At 44.1% G+C, this 18,879-nt stretch overlaps 1 protein-coding gene across 1 annotated transcript in view; it reads right to left on the bottom strand.

Annotated features, from left to right (window-relative positions):
- Window positions 1–18,879, bottom strand: part of ARMH4 (armadillo like helical domain containing 4) — a 490,210-nt gene that overhangs the window by 350,407 nt on the left and 120,924 nt on the right. The window contains exon 4 of the mRNA XM_053697321.1: window positions 3,761–3,970. Within this exon, the coding sequence (XP_053553296.1) occupies window positions 3,761–3,970 (210 nt within the window). The remainder of the gene's footprint in view (window positions 1–3,760; window positions 3,971–18,879) is intronic.

Here is an 18,879-nt window from a genome sequence, read left to right as displayed (position 1 = left end):
CACAAATGCAATGGGGGTACCGCCATGGCTTTTAAACACATAGAACAAGGTCTATCTATAGGCTCAGACATGTTAGACAGACTTAGATAGCACTCAAATACAGAAAAATACACTTTTTGAAAAAACGTTACTGTGCCTTTAAATAATAAAATGCACACACTTTTTTACCAAATCTCAGAAAAACATCCGATCTTTATGAAATTTAGAGCGGCAAAGAGAATGACTGGGGGGGTGGAGCCTGAGGGGAGCTATATGGACAGCTCTACTGTGTGCTCTCTTTGCCACTTACTGTAGGGATTGAGAATATCCCACAAGTAAGGATGAATCCGTGGACTGGATATACCATGTAAGAGAAATCTCCCTCTTGGGAGAATTTTTTTTAATTCCGGTTGATACCCATTGGTCACGATTTCCAGTACCCAGGGGTCCTGAACATCCCTTACCCAAGCCTGGGTAAAGAAAGAAAGTCTGCCCCTACTAGATCTGTACCCGGATCGGGGGCCGTCCCTTCATGCTGTCTTTGTGGCAGCAACGGTCTTCTTGGGTTGCTTACCCTTGGTCCAAGCCTGGTTAGGTCTCCAGGCGGACTTGGTCTGAGCAAAATTCCCTTCCTGCTTTGTGGAGGAAGAGGAAGCAGAGGGTACTCCTTTAAAATTTCGAAAGGAACGAAAATTATTTTGTTTACCCCTCATCTTAACAGACTTATCTTGAGGTAGGCCTTGACCTTTACCTCCAGTAATGTCAGAAATTATTTCCTTCAACTCAGGCCCGAATAGGGTCTTACCCTTGAAAGGAATAGCTAAGAGCTTTGATTTAGAAGACACATCAGCAGACCACGATTTTAACGCGCTAAAATGCGCTAAAATGGCGAATCTTGCATTTTTCGCTGCCAACTTAGCAATTTGAAAGGCGGCATCTGTAATAAAAGAATTAGCTAGCTTGAGAGCCCTATCTAAAATGTCCTCTAAAGGGGTCTCAACCTTCAGAGACTCTTCTAGAGCATCAAACCAAAAAGCTGCTGCAGTAGTAACTGGAACAATGCAAGCTGTTGGTTGTAAAAGGAACCCCTGATGAATAAATAATTTCTTTAGAAGACCCTCTAACTTCTTATCCATAGGGTCTTTGAAAGCACAACTGTCCTTAATAGGAATAGTTGTACGCTTAGCCAGGGTAGATATAGCTCCCTCCACCTTAGGGACAGTCTGCCAAGAGTCCCGGATGGTGTCTGATATGGGATGCATTTTCTTGAAATTAGGAGGAGGAGAGAACGGTATACCAGGTCTGTCCCATTCCTTCTTTATAATTTCCAAAATTCTTTTAAGAACCATAAAAACATCAGTGTAAGTAGGTACTTCTAGATATTTGTTCATTTTACACAATTTCTCTGGTGGTATCACAATAGGGTCACAGTCATCGAGAGTCGCTAAAACCTCCCGAAGTAACAGGCGGAGGTGTTCAAGCTTAAATTTAAAGGACATGATGTCCGAATCTGTCTGAGGTAACATACTTCCTGGGTCTGAAAGTTCTCCCTCAGACAACAATTCCCTGACCCGCAACTCAGAGCCCTGTGAGGGTACATCGGAAATAGCCAACAAAGCATCAGAGGACTACGTATTCACATTAATTCCTGTCCTACTGCGTTTACCCTGTAACACTGGTAACTTAGATAATACCTCTGTAAGGGTAGTTGACATAACTGCAGCCATATCCTGCAGAGTAAAAGAATTAGACGCATTTGAGGAACTCGGCGTCGCTTGTGTGGGCGTTAAAGGTTGTGACACTTGGGGAGAATTAGATGGCACATCCTGATTCTCTTCAGACTGAGAATCATCCTTAGGCACACTTTCTTTACCTAAAATATGCTTTTAACATTGTAAGGCCCTTTCAGTACAAGAGGTACACAAAGTAAGAGGGGGTTCCACAATGGCTTCTAAACACATAGAACAATTAGTTTCTTCAATGTCAGACATGTTGAACAGACCAGCAATAACCACAATAGTCGTAAATCACCTCATTTATTGATTCAAACAACTTTTAGAAAAATGTGTACTGCACCTGTAAGATATAAAAAACGCAACAATTTTTCCCAAACTGCACTAAAACGTTTAAAACTCTAAACAATTAAATATAATAATTCAATTGGCCCAAAAATTATTGCACCCTATAAGTAAAGGTGAAATTACCATCTAAGAGACATTTTAAATCAAAAAATATATCTTAACAGTGAAAATGACCCCTGCACCTCGCCACAGCTCTGCTGTGGCGCCTACCTGCCCTAAGGGTACTGAAAAATGACTCGACAACGATCCGGTGATCAGAACACAACTTTAGGCCCCACCGGAGCTAATGCCTGCTGCCTTCTTAGTGAAAGAAACTGCGTGTCTGAGCGTGCGAAATAGGCCCCGCCCATCATGTACGTTGTCTCAACAGACTGTCTAACCGCATGGGAAGCAGTTTGAGAAAGAAAGCCATGTGGTCCCCTGTACTTATAAACCATCAACAAGAACCTGGAGCCCTACTGACCCTAAATAATATATATATATATATATATATATATGTGAAGCTGCCTCTCCCAGTGTCAAACCCCAATACAAATATGCCAACCTTAATAGCAATATGTATAAAACATAGGAAATTCAGTAACACCCTCAGTAATACAGGTCTACTGCTTACCCCTTCCCTTGCAGAGAAAAATGTCAGCCAGTTCTGATAAAACAAGTCTCCTCAGAAATAAAAGACTGAACATACCTCAATGCTGCTTGTAGCATGACACTGTTCTCCACACTGAAGATTTCTCTTGTACTACCTTCAGAAGCTCTGTGAGAACCAGAATGGATCTTAGTCACAACTGCTAAGATCATCAACCTCAGGGCAGAAAAATGTCTTCATTCCATATCTCCCTGAGAAAAATAGTACTCATCGGTACCATTTTAAAATAAAAAAACTTTTTGATTGAAGAATCTAAAACTAACACCTCACTTTACCTCTTCCTATTACTAACACAGGCAAAGAGAATGACTGGGGGTGGAGGGAAGGGAGGAGCTATATATACAGCTCTGCTGTGGTGCTCTTTGCCACTTCCTGTTAGCAGGAGGATAAATCCCACAAGGATGAAATCCGTGGATTCGTCGTATCTTGTAGAAGAACTAGTACTCACTGGCACCATTTTAAAATAAAAAACTTCTTGATTAAACAATCTAAACTAACACCTCACTTTACCTCTTCCTATGCCTAACACAGGCAAAGAGAATGACTGGGGTGGGAGGGAAGGGAGCAGCTATATATACAGCTCTGCTGTGGTGCTCTTTGCCTCCTCCTGCTGACCAGGAGGCGTAATCCCATAAGTAAGGATGAAATCCGTGGACTCGTCATATCTTGTAAAAGAAAACACATTATTTGCTAAACTAGAAGCTACTGTAAGGTAAAGTACGCTAATCATGCATGATTAAGGACTATTGTGTCCGAAACGTTGCTGTTTTAACTTTGATGCACTTTCAATAAAGCTGGAGTTTTTTCAAGTTGTGCTGCTGCCTCGGAGTATTTATCACCAGCATGATGAATCCTCTGTATGTGTAAGAAAATCACAAACAAATAGCTTTACTGGCTATTACACCTTGCTGCCACAGAGAGCAGCGACATATTGCTAAACATACACAGCAACTCTCTCTGGCAGCCAAATGATTAAATAAAAAGCTGAATTAATAGGAGACTATGTTACTCACAACCTATAAAACACAGACACGCTGCACAGACTAGGTACCTTCAGATTCTAGCCGGTCGTCACCATAAACCACTGTTGAACTGATCTGCTGGGAAGAGGAATCCATTACATTAATCTGCGAGGACACAAATGCTGGCGTGACTGTACTAGTGCTGGTTGCTGTATCTTCCAATCCTGCTGCCTCGGTAAATGTATTGACTGGCTGTACAATAACTGTAAATAAATTCTCCTTAGGTTCTGGACTTGCACCTAGAAGATTAATAACAGTGTGAGACTGCTAGCATTACATGTAACTGTGAGAAACTGAAACACACATTACATGTAACTGTGAGAAACTGAGACAAACATTACATGTAACTGTGAGAAACTGAGACAAACATTACATGTAACTGTGAGAAACTGAGACAAACATTACATGTAACTGTGAGAAACTGAGACAAACATTACATGTAACTGGCAAACACTGGGACAGACTGCTAGCATTACATGTAACTGTGAGAAACTGAGACACACATTACATGTAACTGTGAGAAACTGAGACAAACATTACATGTAACTGGCAAACACTGGGACAGACTGCTAGCATTACATGTAACTGTGAGAAACTGACACAAACATTACATGTAACTGTGAGAAACTGAGACAAACATTACATGTAACTGAGAAACTGAGATAAACATTACATGTAACTGTGAGAAACTGATACAAACATTACATGTAACTGTGAGAAACTGAGACAAACATTACATGTAACTGTGAGAAACTGACACAAACAACATAATTTATGTAAGAACTTACCTGATAAATTCATTTCTTTCATATTAGCAAGAGTCCATGAGCTAGTGACGTATGGGATATACATTCCTACCAGGAGGGGCAAAGTTTCCCAAACCTTAAAATGCCTATAAATACACCCCTCACCACACCCACAATTCAGTTTAACGAATAGCCAAGAAGTGGGGTGATAAGAAAAAAGTGCGAAAGCATATAAAATAAGGAATTGGAATAATTGTGCTTTATACAAAAAAATCATAACCACCACAAGAAAAGGGCGGGCCTCATGGACTCTTGCTAATATGAAAGAAATGAATTTATCAGGTAAGTTCTTACATAAATTATGTTTTCTTTCATGTAATTAGCAAGAGTCCATGAGCTAGTGACGTATGGGATAATGACTACCCAAGATGTGGATCTTTCCACACAAGAGTCACTAGAGAGGGAGGGATAAAATAAAGACAGCCAATTCCTGCTGAAAATAATCCACACCCAAAATAAAGTTTAATGAAAAACATAAGCAGAAGATTCAAACTGAAACCGCTGCCTGAAGTACTTTTCTACCAAAAACTGCTTCAGAAGAAGAAAATACATCAAAATGGTAGAATTTGGTAAAAGTATGCAAAGAGGACCTAAACGCCCAGGAAGTAGAAACTGACCTAGTAGAATGAGCTGTAATCCTCTGAGGCGGAGTTTTACCCGACTCAGCATAGGCAAGATGAATTAAAGATTTCAACCAAGATGCCAAAGAAATGGCAGAAGTTTTCTGGCCTTTCTAGAACCGGAAAAAATAACAAATAAACTAGAAGTCTTTCGGAAAGACTTAGTAGCTTCAACATAATATTTCAAAGCTCTAACAACATCCAAAGAATGCAACGATTTCTCCTTAGAATTCTTAGGATTAGGACATAATGAAGGAACCACAATGTCTCTACTAATGTTGTTGGAATTCACAACTTAGGTAAAAATTCAAAAGAAGTTCGCAACACCGCCTTATCCTGATGAAAAATCAGAAAAGGAGACTCACAAGAAAGAGCAGATAATTCAGAAACTCTTCTGGCAGAAGAGATGGCCAAAAGGAACAAAACTTTCCAAGAAAGTAATTTAATGTCCAATGAATGCATAGGTTCAAATGGAGGAGCTTGAAGAGCCCCCAGAACCAAATTCAAACTCCAAGGAGGAGAAATTGACTTAATGACAGGCTTTATACGAACCAAAGCTTGTACAAAACAATGAATATCAGGAAGAATAGCAATCTTTCTGTGAAAAAGAACAGAAAGAGCAGAGATTTGTCCTTTCAAGGAACTTGCGGACAAACCCTTATCTAAACCATCCTGAAGAAACTGTAATATTCTCGGTATTCTAAAAGAATGCCAAGAAAAATGATGAGAAAGACACCAAGAAATATAAGTCTTCCAGACTCTATAATATATCTCTCTGGATACAGATTTACGAGCCTGTAACATAGTATTAATCACAGAGTCAGAGAAACCTCTTTGACCAAGAATCAAGCGTTCAATCTCCATACCTTTAAATTTAAGGATTTCAGATCCTGATGGAAAAAAGGACCTTGATCTTGGTCTTAACGGAAGAGTCCACGGTTGGCAAGAGGCCATCCGGACAAGATCCGCATACCAAAACCTGTGAGGCCATGCCGGAGCTACCAGCAGAACAAACGAGCATTCCTTCAGAATCTTGGAGATTACTCTTGGAAGAAGAACTAGAGGCGGAAAGATATAGGCAGGATGATACTTCCAAGGAAGTGATAATGCATCCACTGCCTCCGCCTGAGGATCCCGGGATCTGGACAGATACCTGGGAAGTTTCTTGTTTAGATGAGAAGCCATCAGATCTATTTCTGGAAGTTCCCACATTTGAACAATCTGAAGAAATACCTCTGGGTGAAGAGACCATTCGCCCGGATGCAATGTTTGGCGACTGAGATAATCCGCTTTCCAATTGTCCATACCTGGGATATGAACCGCAGAGATTAGACAGGAGCTGGATTCCGCCCAAACCAAAATTCGAGATACTTCTTTCATAGCCAGAGGACTGTGAGTCCCTCCTTGATGATTGATGTATGCCACAGTTATGACATTGTCTATCTGAAAACAAATGAACAACTCTCTCTTCAGAAGAGGCCAAGACTGAAGAGCTCTGAAAATTGCACGGAGTTCCAAAATATTGATCGGAAATCTCACCTCCTGAGATTCCCAAACCCCTTGTGCCGTCAGATACCCCCACACAGCTCCCCAACCTGTAAGACTTGCATCTGTTGAGATTATAGTCCAGGTCGGAAGAACAAAGAAGCCCCCTGAACTAAACGATGGTGATCTGTCCACCATGTCAGAGAGTGTCGTAAAATCGGTTTAAAGATATTAATTGAGATATCTTTGAGTAATCCCTGTACCATTGGTTCAGCATACAGAGCTGAAGAGGTCGCATGTGAAAACGAGCAAAGGAGATCGCATCTGATGCGGCAGTCCTAAGACCCAACATTTCCATGCATAAGGCTACCAAAGGGAATGATTGTGAATGGTTTTGACAAGCTGATATCAATGTTAAACTTCTCTTGTCTGACAAGGACAGAGTCATAGACACTGAATCTATCTAGAAACCTAAAAAGGTTACCCTTGTCTGAGGAATCAATGAACTGATTGGTAAATTGATCCTCCAACCATGAACTTGAAGAAACAACACAAGTCGATTAGTATGAGATTCTTCGAAAATGAGAAGACTGAGCAAGTACCAAGGTATCGTCCAAATAAGGAAATACCAAAACCCTGTTCTCTGATTACAGAAAGAAGGGCACCGAGAACCTTTGAAAAAAATTCTTGGAACTGAGGCTAGGCCAAACGGTAGAGCCACAAAACTGGTAATGCTTGTCTAAAAAGAGAATCTCAGACACTAAAAGTGATGAATCGGAATATGCAGATACACATCCTGTAAATCTATTGTAGACATATAATGCCCTTGCTAAACAAAAGGCAGGATAGTCCTACAGTAACCATCTTGAATGTTGGTATCCTAACATAACGATTCAATAATGATAGATCCGGAACTGGTCTGAAGGAATTGACCTTCTTTGGTACAATGAAGAGATAAAATAAAACCCCAGCCCCTGTTCCAGAACTGGAACTGGCATAAATACTCCAGCCAACTCTAGATCTGAAACACATTTCAGAAATGCTGAGCCTTTGCTGTGTTAACTGGGACACGGGAAAGAAAAAAATCTCTTAGCAGGAGGCCTTAACTTGAAGCCAATTCTGTACCTTTCTGAAACAATGTTCTGAAACCAGAGATTGAGAACGGAATTGATCCAAATTTCTTTGAAGAAAAACGTAATCTGCCCCATACCAGCTGAGCTGGAATAAGGGCCGCACCTACATAGGTACTTAGGAGCTGGCTATAGGTTTCTATAAGGCTTGGATATATTCCAAACTGGAAATAGTTTCCAAACTGATACCACTCCTGAGGATGAAGGATCAGACTTTTGTTCCTTGTTGTGAGGAAAGGAACGAAAATGATTATTTACCCTGGAAAGAAAGGGAAAGCAAAGTTGACTTAGAAGACATATCAGCATTCCAAGTTTAATCCATAAAGCTTTTCTAGCTAAAATAGCTAGAGACATATACCTGACATCAACTCTAATGATATCAAAAGATGGTTTCACCAATAAAATTATTAGCATGTTATAGAATAATAATAATGCTATAAAATTATGATCTGTTACTTGTTGCGCTAAAGCTTCTAACCAAAAAGTTGAAGCTGCAGCAACATCCGCTAAAAATATAGCAGGTCTAAGAAGATTACCTGAACATAAGTAAGCTTTTCTTAGAAAGGATTCAATTTTCCTATCTAAAGGATCCTTAAATGAAGTACTATCTGCCGTAGGAATAGTAGTACATTAGCAGGAGTAGAGACAGCCCCATATCCTTAGGGATTTTTGTCCCAAAAAACTCTAATCTGTCAGATGGCACAGGATATAATTGCTTAAACGTCTAGAAGGAGTAAATAAATTACCCAAATTATTCCATTCCCTGGAAATTACTTCAGAAATAGCATCAGGGAGATAAAACACTTCTGGAATAACTACAGGAGATTTAAAAACCTTATTTAAACGTTTACATTTAGTATCAAGAGGACCAGAATCCTCTATTTCTAATGCAAATAATACTTCTTTAAGTAAAGAACGAATAAATTCCATCTTGAACAAATACAAAGATTTATCAGCATCAACCTCTGAGACAGAAACCTCTGAACCAGAAGAACCATTATCAGTATCAGAATGATGATGTTCATTTAAAAATTCATCTGAAAAAAGAGAAGTTTTAAAAGACTTTTATGTATACTAGAAGGAGAAATAACAGACATAGCCTTCTTAATGGATTTAAAAAATAAAATCTCTTATGTTATCAGGAACACTCTGAAAATTAGATGTTGACGGAACAGCAACAGGTAATGTAACAGTACTAAAGGAAATTTTATCTGCATTAATAAGTTTGACATGACATGCAATACAAACAACAGCTGGAGAAACAGATACCAAAAGTTTATAGCAGATACACTTAGCTTGGTAGCTCCAGCACTGGGCAGTGATTTTCCTGAAGTATATTCTGACTCAGTTGCAACGTGGAACATCTTGCAATATGTAAAAGAAAAAAACAACATATAAAGCAAAATTGATCAAATTCCTTAAATGACAGTTTCAGGAATGGGAAAAAAAAATGCCAGTGAACAAGCTTCTAGCAACCAGAAGCAATAAATAATGAGACTTAAATAATGTGGAGACAAAAATGACGCCCATATTTTTTATCGCCAAAAAAGACGCCCACATTATTTGGCGCCTAAATGCTTTTGGCGCCAAAAATGACGCCACATCCGGAACGCCGACATTTTTGACGCAAAAAACGTCAAAAAATGACGCAACTTCCGGTGACACGTATGACGCCGGAAACAGAAAAAAAATTTTGCGCCAAAAAAGTCCGCGCCAAGAATGACGCAATAAAATGAAGCATTTTTTAAGGTAAGAAAAAATGATTGAAACAAATGCATTTATCCCAAATATGAAACTGACTGTCTGAAAAATAAGGAATGTTGAACATTCTGAGTCAAGGCAAATAAATGTTTGAATACATATATTTAGAACTTTATAAACAAAGTGCCCAACCATAGCTTAGAGTGTCACAGAAAATAAGACTTACTTACCCCAGGACACTCATCTACATGTTTGTAGAAAGCCAAACCAGTACTGAAACGAGAATCAGCAGAGGTAATGGTATATATAAGATTATATCGTCGATCTGAAAAGGGAGGTAAGAGATGAATCTCTACGACCGATAACAGAGAACCTATGAAATAGACCCCGTAGAAGGAGATCACTGCATTCAAATAGGCAATACTCTCCTCACATCCCTCTGACATTCACTGCACGCTGAGAGGAAAACCGGGCTCCAACTTGCTGCGGAGCGCATATCAACGTAGAATCTAGCACAAACTTACTTCACCACCTCCATTGGAGGCAAAGTTTGTAAAACTGAATTGTGGGTGTGGTGAGGGGTACATTTATAGGCATTTTAAGGTTTGGGAAACTTTGCCCCTCCTGGTAGGAATGTATATCCCATACGTCACTAGCTCATGGACTCTTGCTAATTACATGAAAGAAATTACATGTAACTGTGAGAAACTGAGACAAACATTACATGTAACTGAGAAACTGAGATAAACATTACATGTAACTGTGAGAAACTGATACAAACATTACATGTAACTGTGAGAAACTGAGATAAACATTACATGTAACTGTGAGAAACTGATACAAACATTACATGTAACTGTGAGAAACTGAGACAAACATTACATGTAACTGGCAAACACTGGGACAGACTGCTAGCATTACATGTAACTGTGAGAAACTGAGACAAACATTACATGTAACTATGAGAAACTGAGACAAACATTACATGTAACTGTGAGAAACTGAGACAAACATTACATGTAACTGGCAGACACTGGGACAGACTGCTAGCATTACATGTAACTGTGAGAAACTGAGACAAACATTACATGTAACTGTGAGAAACTGAGACAAACATTACATGTAACTGTGAGAAACTGAGACAAACATTACATGTAACTGTGAGAAACTGAGACAAACATTACATGTAACTGGCAGACACTGGGACAGACTGCTAGCATTACATGTAACTGTGAGAAACTGAGACAAACATTACAAGTAACTATGAGAAACTGAGACAAACATTACATGTAACTGTGAGAAACTGAGACAAACATTACATGTAACTGTGAGAAACTGAGACAAACATTACATGTAACTGTGAGAAACTGAGACACACATTACATGTAACTGTGAGAAACTGAGACACACATTACATGTAACTGGCAAACACTGGGACAGACTGCTAGCATTACATGTAACTGTGAGACACAGACAGACTGAAAGCAGACAGACACTGGGATAGACTGGGAGCAGACAGACATGTAACTGGCAGACAGAGTGACAGACTGAAAGCAGACAAACATGTAACTGGCAGACAGAGTGACAGACTTGGAGCAGACAGACCTGTAACTGGCAGAAAGTAGGACAGACTTGGAGCAGACAGACCTGTAACTGGCAGACAGTAGGACAGACTGGGAGCAGAAAGACATGTAACTGGCAGACAGTAGGACAGACTGGGAGCAGACAGACATGTAACTGGCAGACAGTAGGACAGACTGGGAGCAGACAGACATGTAACTGGCAGAAAGTAGGACAGACTGGGAGCAGACAGACATGTAACTGGCAGGCAGTGGGGCAGACTGGGAGCAGAAAGACATGTAACTAGTAGACAGTAGGACAGACTGGAAGCAGAAAGACATGTAACTGGCAGGTAGTGGGACAGACTGGAAGCAGACAGACATGTAACTGGCAGGTAGTGGGACAGACTGGAAGCAGACAGACATGTAACTGGCAGGCAGTGGGACAGACTGGGAACAGACAAACATGTAACTGGCAGGCAGTGGGACAGATTGGCTGCAGACAGACATGTAACTGGCAGACAGAAGGACAGACTGGGAGCAGACAAACATGTAACTGGCAGACAGTAGGACAAACTGGGAGCAGACAAACATGTAACTGGCAGGCAGTAGGACAGACTGGGAGCAGACAGACATGTAACTGGCAGAAAGTAGGACAAACTGGGAGAAGACAAACATGTAACTGGCAGGCAGTGGGACAGACTGGGAGCAGAAAGACATGTAACTGGCAGAAAGTAGGACAGACTGGGAGCAGACAGACATGTAACTGGCAGAAAGTAGGACAGACTGGGAGCAGAAAGACATGTAACTGGCAGGCAGTGGGACACACTGGGAGCAGACAGACATGTAACTGGCAGACAGTAGGACAGACTGGGAGCAGAAAGACATGTAACTGGCAGACAGTAGGACACACTGGGAGCAGACAGACATGTAACTGGCAGACAGTAGGACACACTGGGAGCAGAAAGACATGTAACTGGCAGACAGTAGGACACACTGGGAGCAGAAAGACATGTAACTGGCAGACAGTAGGACACACTGGGAGCAGACAGACATGTAACTGGCAGACAGTAGGACAAACTGGGAGCAGACAGACATGTAACTGGCAGACAGTAGGACAGACTGGGAGCAGACAGACATGTAACTGGAAGACAGTAGGACAGACTGGGAGCAGACAGACATGTAACTGGCAGACAGTAGGACAGACTGTGAGCAGAAAAACATGTAACTGGCATGCAGTGGGACAGATTGGCTGCAGACAGACATGTAACTGGCAGACAGTAGGACAGACTGGGAGCAGACAGACAGTTAACTGGCAGACAGTAGGACAGACTGGGAGCAGACATACATGTAAGTGGCAGACAATAGGACAGACTGGGAGCAAAAAAAACATGTAACTGGCAGACACTAGGACAGACTGGAAGCAGAAAGACATAACTGTCAGGCAATAGGACAGACTGGGAGCAGACAGACATGTAATTGGCAGACAGTAGGACAGACTGGGAGCAGACATACATGTAACTGGCAGACACTGGGACAGACTCGGAGCAGACAGACATGTAACTGGCAGACAGTAGGACAGACTGGGAGCAGACAGACATGTAACTGGCAGACACTGGGACAGACTGGGAGCAGACAGACATGTAACCGGGAGACAGTAGGACAGACATGTAACTAGCAGGCAGTGGGACAGACTGGGAGCAGACAGACATGTAACTGGCAGACAGTAGAACAGACTGGGAGCAGACATGTAACTGGCAGACAGTGGGACAGACTAGGAGCAGACAGACATGTAACTGGCAGTGAGTAGGACAGACATGTAACTGGCAGGCAGTGGGACAGACTGGAAGCAGAAAGACATAACTGTCAGGCAATAGGACAGACTGGGAGCAGGCAGACATGTAATTGGCAGACAGTAGGACACACTGGGAGCAGAAAGACATGTAACTGGCAGACAGTAGGACACACTGGGAGCAGAAAGACATGTAACTGGCAGACAGTAGGACACACTGGGAGCAGACAGACATGTAACTGGCAGACAGTAGGACAAACTGGGAGCAGACAGACATGTAACTGGCAGACAGTAGGACAGACTGGGAGCAGACAGACATGTAACTGGAAGACAGTAGGACAGACTGGGAGCAGACAGACATGTAACTGGCAGACAGTAGGACAGACTGTGAGCAGAAAAACATGTAACTGGCATGCAGTGGGACAGATTGGCTGCAGACAGACATGTAACTGGCAGACAGTAGGACAGACTGGGAGCAGACAGACAGTTAACTGGCAGACAGTAGGACAGACTGGGAGCAGACATACATGTAAGTGGCAGACAATAGGACAGACTGGGAGCAAAAAAAAACATGTAACTGGCAGACACTAGGACAGACTGGAAGCAGAAAGACATAACTGTCAGGCAATAGGACAGACTGGGAGCAGACAGACATGTAATTGGCAGACAGTAGGACAGACTGGGAGCAGACATACATGTAACTGGCAGACACTGGGACAGACTCGGAGCAGACAGACATGTAACTGGCAGACAGTAGGACAGACTGGGAGCAGACAGACATGTAACTGGCAGACACTGGGACAGACTGGGAGCAGACAGACATGTAACCGGGAGACAGTAGGACAGACATGTAACTAGCAGGCAGTGGGACAGACTGGGAGCAGACAGACATGTAACTGGCAGACAGTAGAACAGACTGGGAGCAGACATGTAACTGGCAGACAGTGGGACAGACTAGGAGCAGACAGACATGTAACTGGCAGTGAGTAGGACAGACATGTAACTGGCAGGCAGTGGGACAGACTGGAAGCAGAAAGACATAACTGTCAGGCAATAGGACAGACTGGGAGCAGGCAGACATGTAATTGGCAGACAGTAGGACAGAATGGGAGCAGACATACATGTAACTGGCAGAGAGTAGGACAGACTGGGAGCAGACAGACATGTAACTGGCAGACACTGAGACAGACTGGGACCAGACATGTAACTGGCAGACAGTAGGACAGACTGGGAACAGACAGACTTGTAACTGGCAGACAGTAGGACATACATGTAACTGGCAGACAGTAGGACAGAATGGAAGCAGACAGACATGTAACTGGCAGACAGTAGGACAGACTGGGAGCAGACATACATGTAACTGGCAGAGAGTAGGACAGACTGGGAGCAGACATACATCTAACTGGCAGACAGTAGGACAGACTGGGAGCAGACATACATCTAACTGGCAGACAGTAGGACAGACTGGGAGCAGACAGACATGTAACTGGCAGACAGGAGGACAGACTGGGAGCAGACAGACATGTAACTGGCAGACAGGAGGACAGACTGGGAGTAGACATACATGTAACTGGCAGACAGTAGGACAGACTGGGAGCAGACAGATATGTAACTGGCAGACAGTAGGACAGACTGGGAGCAGACATACATGTAACTGGCAGACAGTAGGACAGACTGGGAGCAGACATACATGTAACTGGCAGACAGTAGGACAGACTGGGAGCAGACAGACATGTAACTGGCAGACAGTAGGACAGACTGGGAGCAGACAGACATGCAACTAGAAGACAGTAGGACAGACTGGGAGCAGACAGACATGTAACTGGCAGACAGTGGGACAGACATGTAACTGGCAGACAGTGGGACAGACATGTAACTGGCAGACAGTGGGACAGACATGTAACTGGCAGACAGTGGGACAGACATGTAACTGGCAGACAGTGGGACAGACATGTAACTGGCAGACAGTGGGACAGACTGGGAGCAGACAGACATGTAACTGGCAGATAGTAGGACAGACTGGGAGCAGACATACATGTAACTGGCAGAGAGTAGGACAGACTGGGAGCAGACAGACATATAACTGGTAGACACTGCGAGACACTGGGACCAGACATGTAACTGGCAGACAGTAGGACAGACATGTAACTGGCAGACAGTAGGACAGACTGGGAACAGACAGACTTGTAACTGGCAAACAGTAAGACATACATGTAACTGGCAGACAGTAGGACAGACTGGGAGCAGAAAGAAATGTAACTGGCAGACAGTAGGAAAGAATGGGAGCAGACAGACATGTAACTGGCAGACAGTAGGACAAACTGGGAGCAGACAGACATGTAACTGGCCGACAGCAGGACAGAGTGGGAGCAAACATATATGTAACTGGCAGAGAGTAGGACAGACTGGGAGCAGACAGACATGTAACTGTCAGACAGTAGGACAGACTGGGAGCAGACATACATGTAACTGGCAGACAGTAGGACAGACTGGGAGTAGACAGACATGCAACTGGCAGACAGTAGGACAGACTGGGAGTAGACATACATGTAACTGGCAGTGAGTAGGACAGACTGGGAGCAGACAGACATGTAACTGGCAGACAGTAGGACAGACTGGGAGCAGACATACATGTAACTGGCAGACAGTAGGACAGACTGGGAGCAGACATGCATGTAACTGGCAGTGAGTAGGACAGACTGGGAACAGACTTGTAACTGGCAAACAGTAGGACATACATGTAACTGGCAGAGAGTAGGACAGACTGGGAGCAGAAAGAAATGTAACTGGCAGACGGTAGGACAGAATGGGAGCAGACAGACATGTAACTGGCAGACAGTAGGACAAACTGGGAGCAGACAGACATGTAACTGGCCGACAGCAGGACAGACTGGGAGCAGACATACATGTAACTGGCAGAGAGTAGGACAGACTGGGAGCAGACAGACATGTAACTGGCAGACAGTAGGACAGACTGGGAGCAGACATACATGTAACTGGCAGTGAGTAGGACAGACTGGGAGCAGACAGACATGTAACTGGCAGACAGTAGGACAGACTGGGAGCAGACATACATGTAACTGGCAGACAGTAGGACAGACTGGGAGCAGACAGACATGTAACTGGCAGACAGTAGGACAGACTGGGAGCAGACAGACATGTAACTGGCAGACAGAAGGACAGACTGGTAGCAGACAGACATGTAACTGGCAGACAGTAGGACAGACTGGGAGCAGATAGACATGTAACTGGCAGACAGTAGGACAGACTGGGAGCAGACATACATGTAACTGGCAGTGAGTAGGACAGACTGGGAGCAGACAAACATGTAACTTGCAGACAGTAGAACAGACTGGGAGCAGACATACATGTAACTGGCAGACAGTAGCACAGACTGGGAGCAGACAGACAAGTAACTGGCAGACAGTAGGACAGACATGTAACTGGCAGACAGTAGGACAGACTGGGAGCAGACAGACATGTAACTGGCAGACAGTAGGACAGACATGTAATTGGCAGACAGTAGGACAGACTGGGAGCAAAAAGACATGTAACTGGCAGACAGTAGGACAGACTGGAAGCAGAAAGACATGTAACTGGCAGACTCTGGGACAGACTAGGTGCAGACAGACATGTAACTGGCAGACAGTAGGACAGACATGTAACTGACAGGCAGTGGGACAGACTGGGAGCAGACAGACATGTAACTGTCAGACAGTAGGACAGACTGGGAGCAGACAGACATCTAACTGGCAGACAGTAGGACAGACTGGGAAAAGACAGATATGTAACTGGCAGAGAGTGGGACAGACTGGGAGCAGACAGACCTGTAACTGGCAGACAGTGGGACAGACTGGGAGCAGACAGACATGTAACTGGCAGAGAGTAGGACAGACTGGGAGCAGACAGATATGTAACTGGCAGAGAGTAGGACAGACTGGGAGCAGACAGATATGTAACTGTCAGACACTGGGACAGACTGGGAGCACGCATACATGTAACTGGCAGACAGTAGGGCAGACATGTAACTGGAAGACACTGGGACAGACTGGGAGCAGACAGACATCTAACTAGCAGACAGTAGGACAGACTGGGAACACACAGACTTGTAACTGGCAGACAGTAGGACATACATGTAACTGGCAGACAGTAGGACAGACTGGGAGCAAAAAGACATGTAACTGGCAGACAGTAGGACAGAATGGGAGCAGACAGACATGTAACTGGCAGACAGTAGGACAGACATGTAACTGGCAGACAGTAGGACAGACATGTAACTGGCAGACAGTGGGACAGACATGTAACTGGCAGACAGTGGGACAGACATGTAACTGGCAGACAGTGGGACAGACACGTAACTGGCAGACAGTAGGACATACCTGTAACTGGCAGAGAGTAGGACAGACTGGGAGCAGACAGACATGTAACTGGCAGACAGTAGGACAGACTGCGAGCAGACATACATGTAACTGGCAGAGAGTAGGACAGACTGGGAGCAGACAGACATGTAACTGGCAGACAGTAGGACAAACTGGGAGCAGACAGACATGCAACTGGCAGACAGTAGGACAGACTGGGAGCAGACAGACATGTAACTGACAGACAGTAGGACAGACTGGGAGCAGACATTCATGTAACTGGCAGACAGTAGGACAGACTGGGAGCAGACAGACATGTAACTGGCAGAGAGTAGGACAGACTGGGAGCAGACAGACATGTAACTGGCAGACAGTAGGACAGACTGGGAGCAGACAGACATGTAACTGGCAGAGAGTAGGACAGACTGGGAGCAGACAGACATGTAACTGGCATACAGTAGGACAGACTGGGAGCAGACATACATGTAACTGGCAGACAGTAGGACAGACTGGGAGCAGACATACATGTAACTGGCAGACAGTAGGACAGACTGGGAGCAGACTGGGAGCAGACAGACATATAAATGTCAGACAATGGGACAGACTTGGAGCAGGCAGACTTGTAACTGGCAGACAGAGGGACAGACTGGGAGCAGGCAGATTTGTAACTGGCAGACAGTAGGACAGACATGTAACTGGCAGACAGTAGGACAGACATGTAACTGGCAGACAGTGGGGCAGACTGGGAGCAGACAGACATGTGACGAGCAGACAGACATGTAACTGGCAGGCAGTAGGACAGACATGTAACTGGCAGAGAGTAGGACAGACTGGGAGCAGACAGACATGTGACAGACAGAGGGACAGACTGGCAACTGACAGACATGTAACTGGAAGACACTGGGACAGACTGGGAGCAGACAGACATGTAACTGGCAGACTGTAGGACAGACATGTAACTGGCCGACAGTGGGGCAGACTGGGAGCAGACAGACATGTAACTGGCAGAGAGTAGGACAGACTAGGAGCAGAAAGACGTAAACTGGCAGACACTGTGACAGACATGTAACTGTAACTGGCAGACACTGGGACAGACTGGGAGCAGACATACATGTAACTGGCAGACACTGGGACAGACTGGGAGCAGACAGACATGTAACTGGCAGACACTGGGACAGACTGGGAGCAGACAGACATGTAACTGGCAGACAGAGGGACAGATTGGGAGCAGACATACATGTAACTGGCAGAGAGTAGGACAGACTGGGAGCAGGCAGACATGTAACTGGCAGACAGTAGGACAGACATAACTGGCAGACAGAGGGACAGACTGGGAGCAGATAGACATGTAACTGGCAGACAGTAGGACAGACATGTAACTGGCAGACAGTAGGACAGACATGTAACTTGCAGACAGTAGGACAGACATGTAACGGGCAGAAAGTGGGACAGACTGGGAGCAGACAGACATGTAACTGGCAGACAGTAGGACAGACTGGGAGCAGACATACATGTAACTGGCAGACACTGGGACAGACTGGGAGCAGACAGACATATAACTGGCAGACAATGGGACAGACTGGGAGAAGGCAGACTCGTAACTGGAAGACAGAGGGACAGACTGGGAGCAGACAGACATGTAACTGGCAGACAGTAGGATAGACATGTAACTGGCAGACAGTGGGACAGACTGGGAG

Source organism: Bombina bombina, chromosome 1 (genome assembly GCF_027579735.1).
Source record: "Bombina bombina isolate aBomBom1 chromosome 1, aBomBom1.pri, whole genome shotgun sequence".
In the NCBI taxonomy this organism is placed as follows: domain Eukaryota; kingdom Metazoa; phylum Chordata; class Amphibia; order Anura; family Bombinatoridae; genus Bombina; species Bombina bombina.
This window is presented reverse-complemented; position numbering and strand designations above follow the sequence as displayed.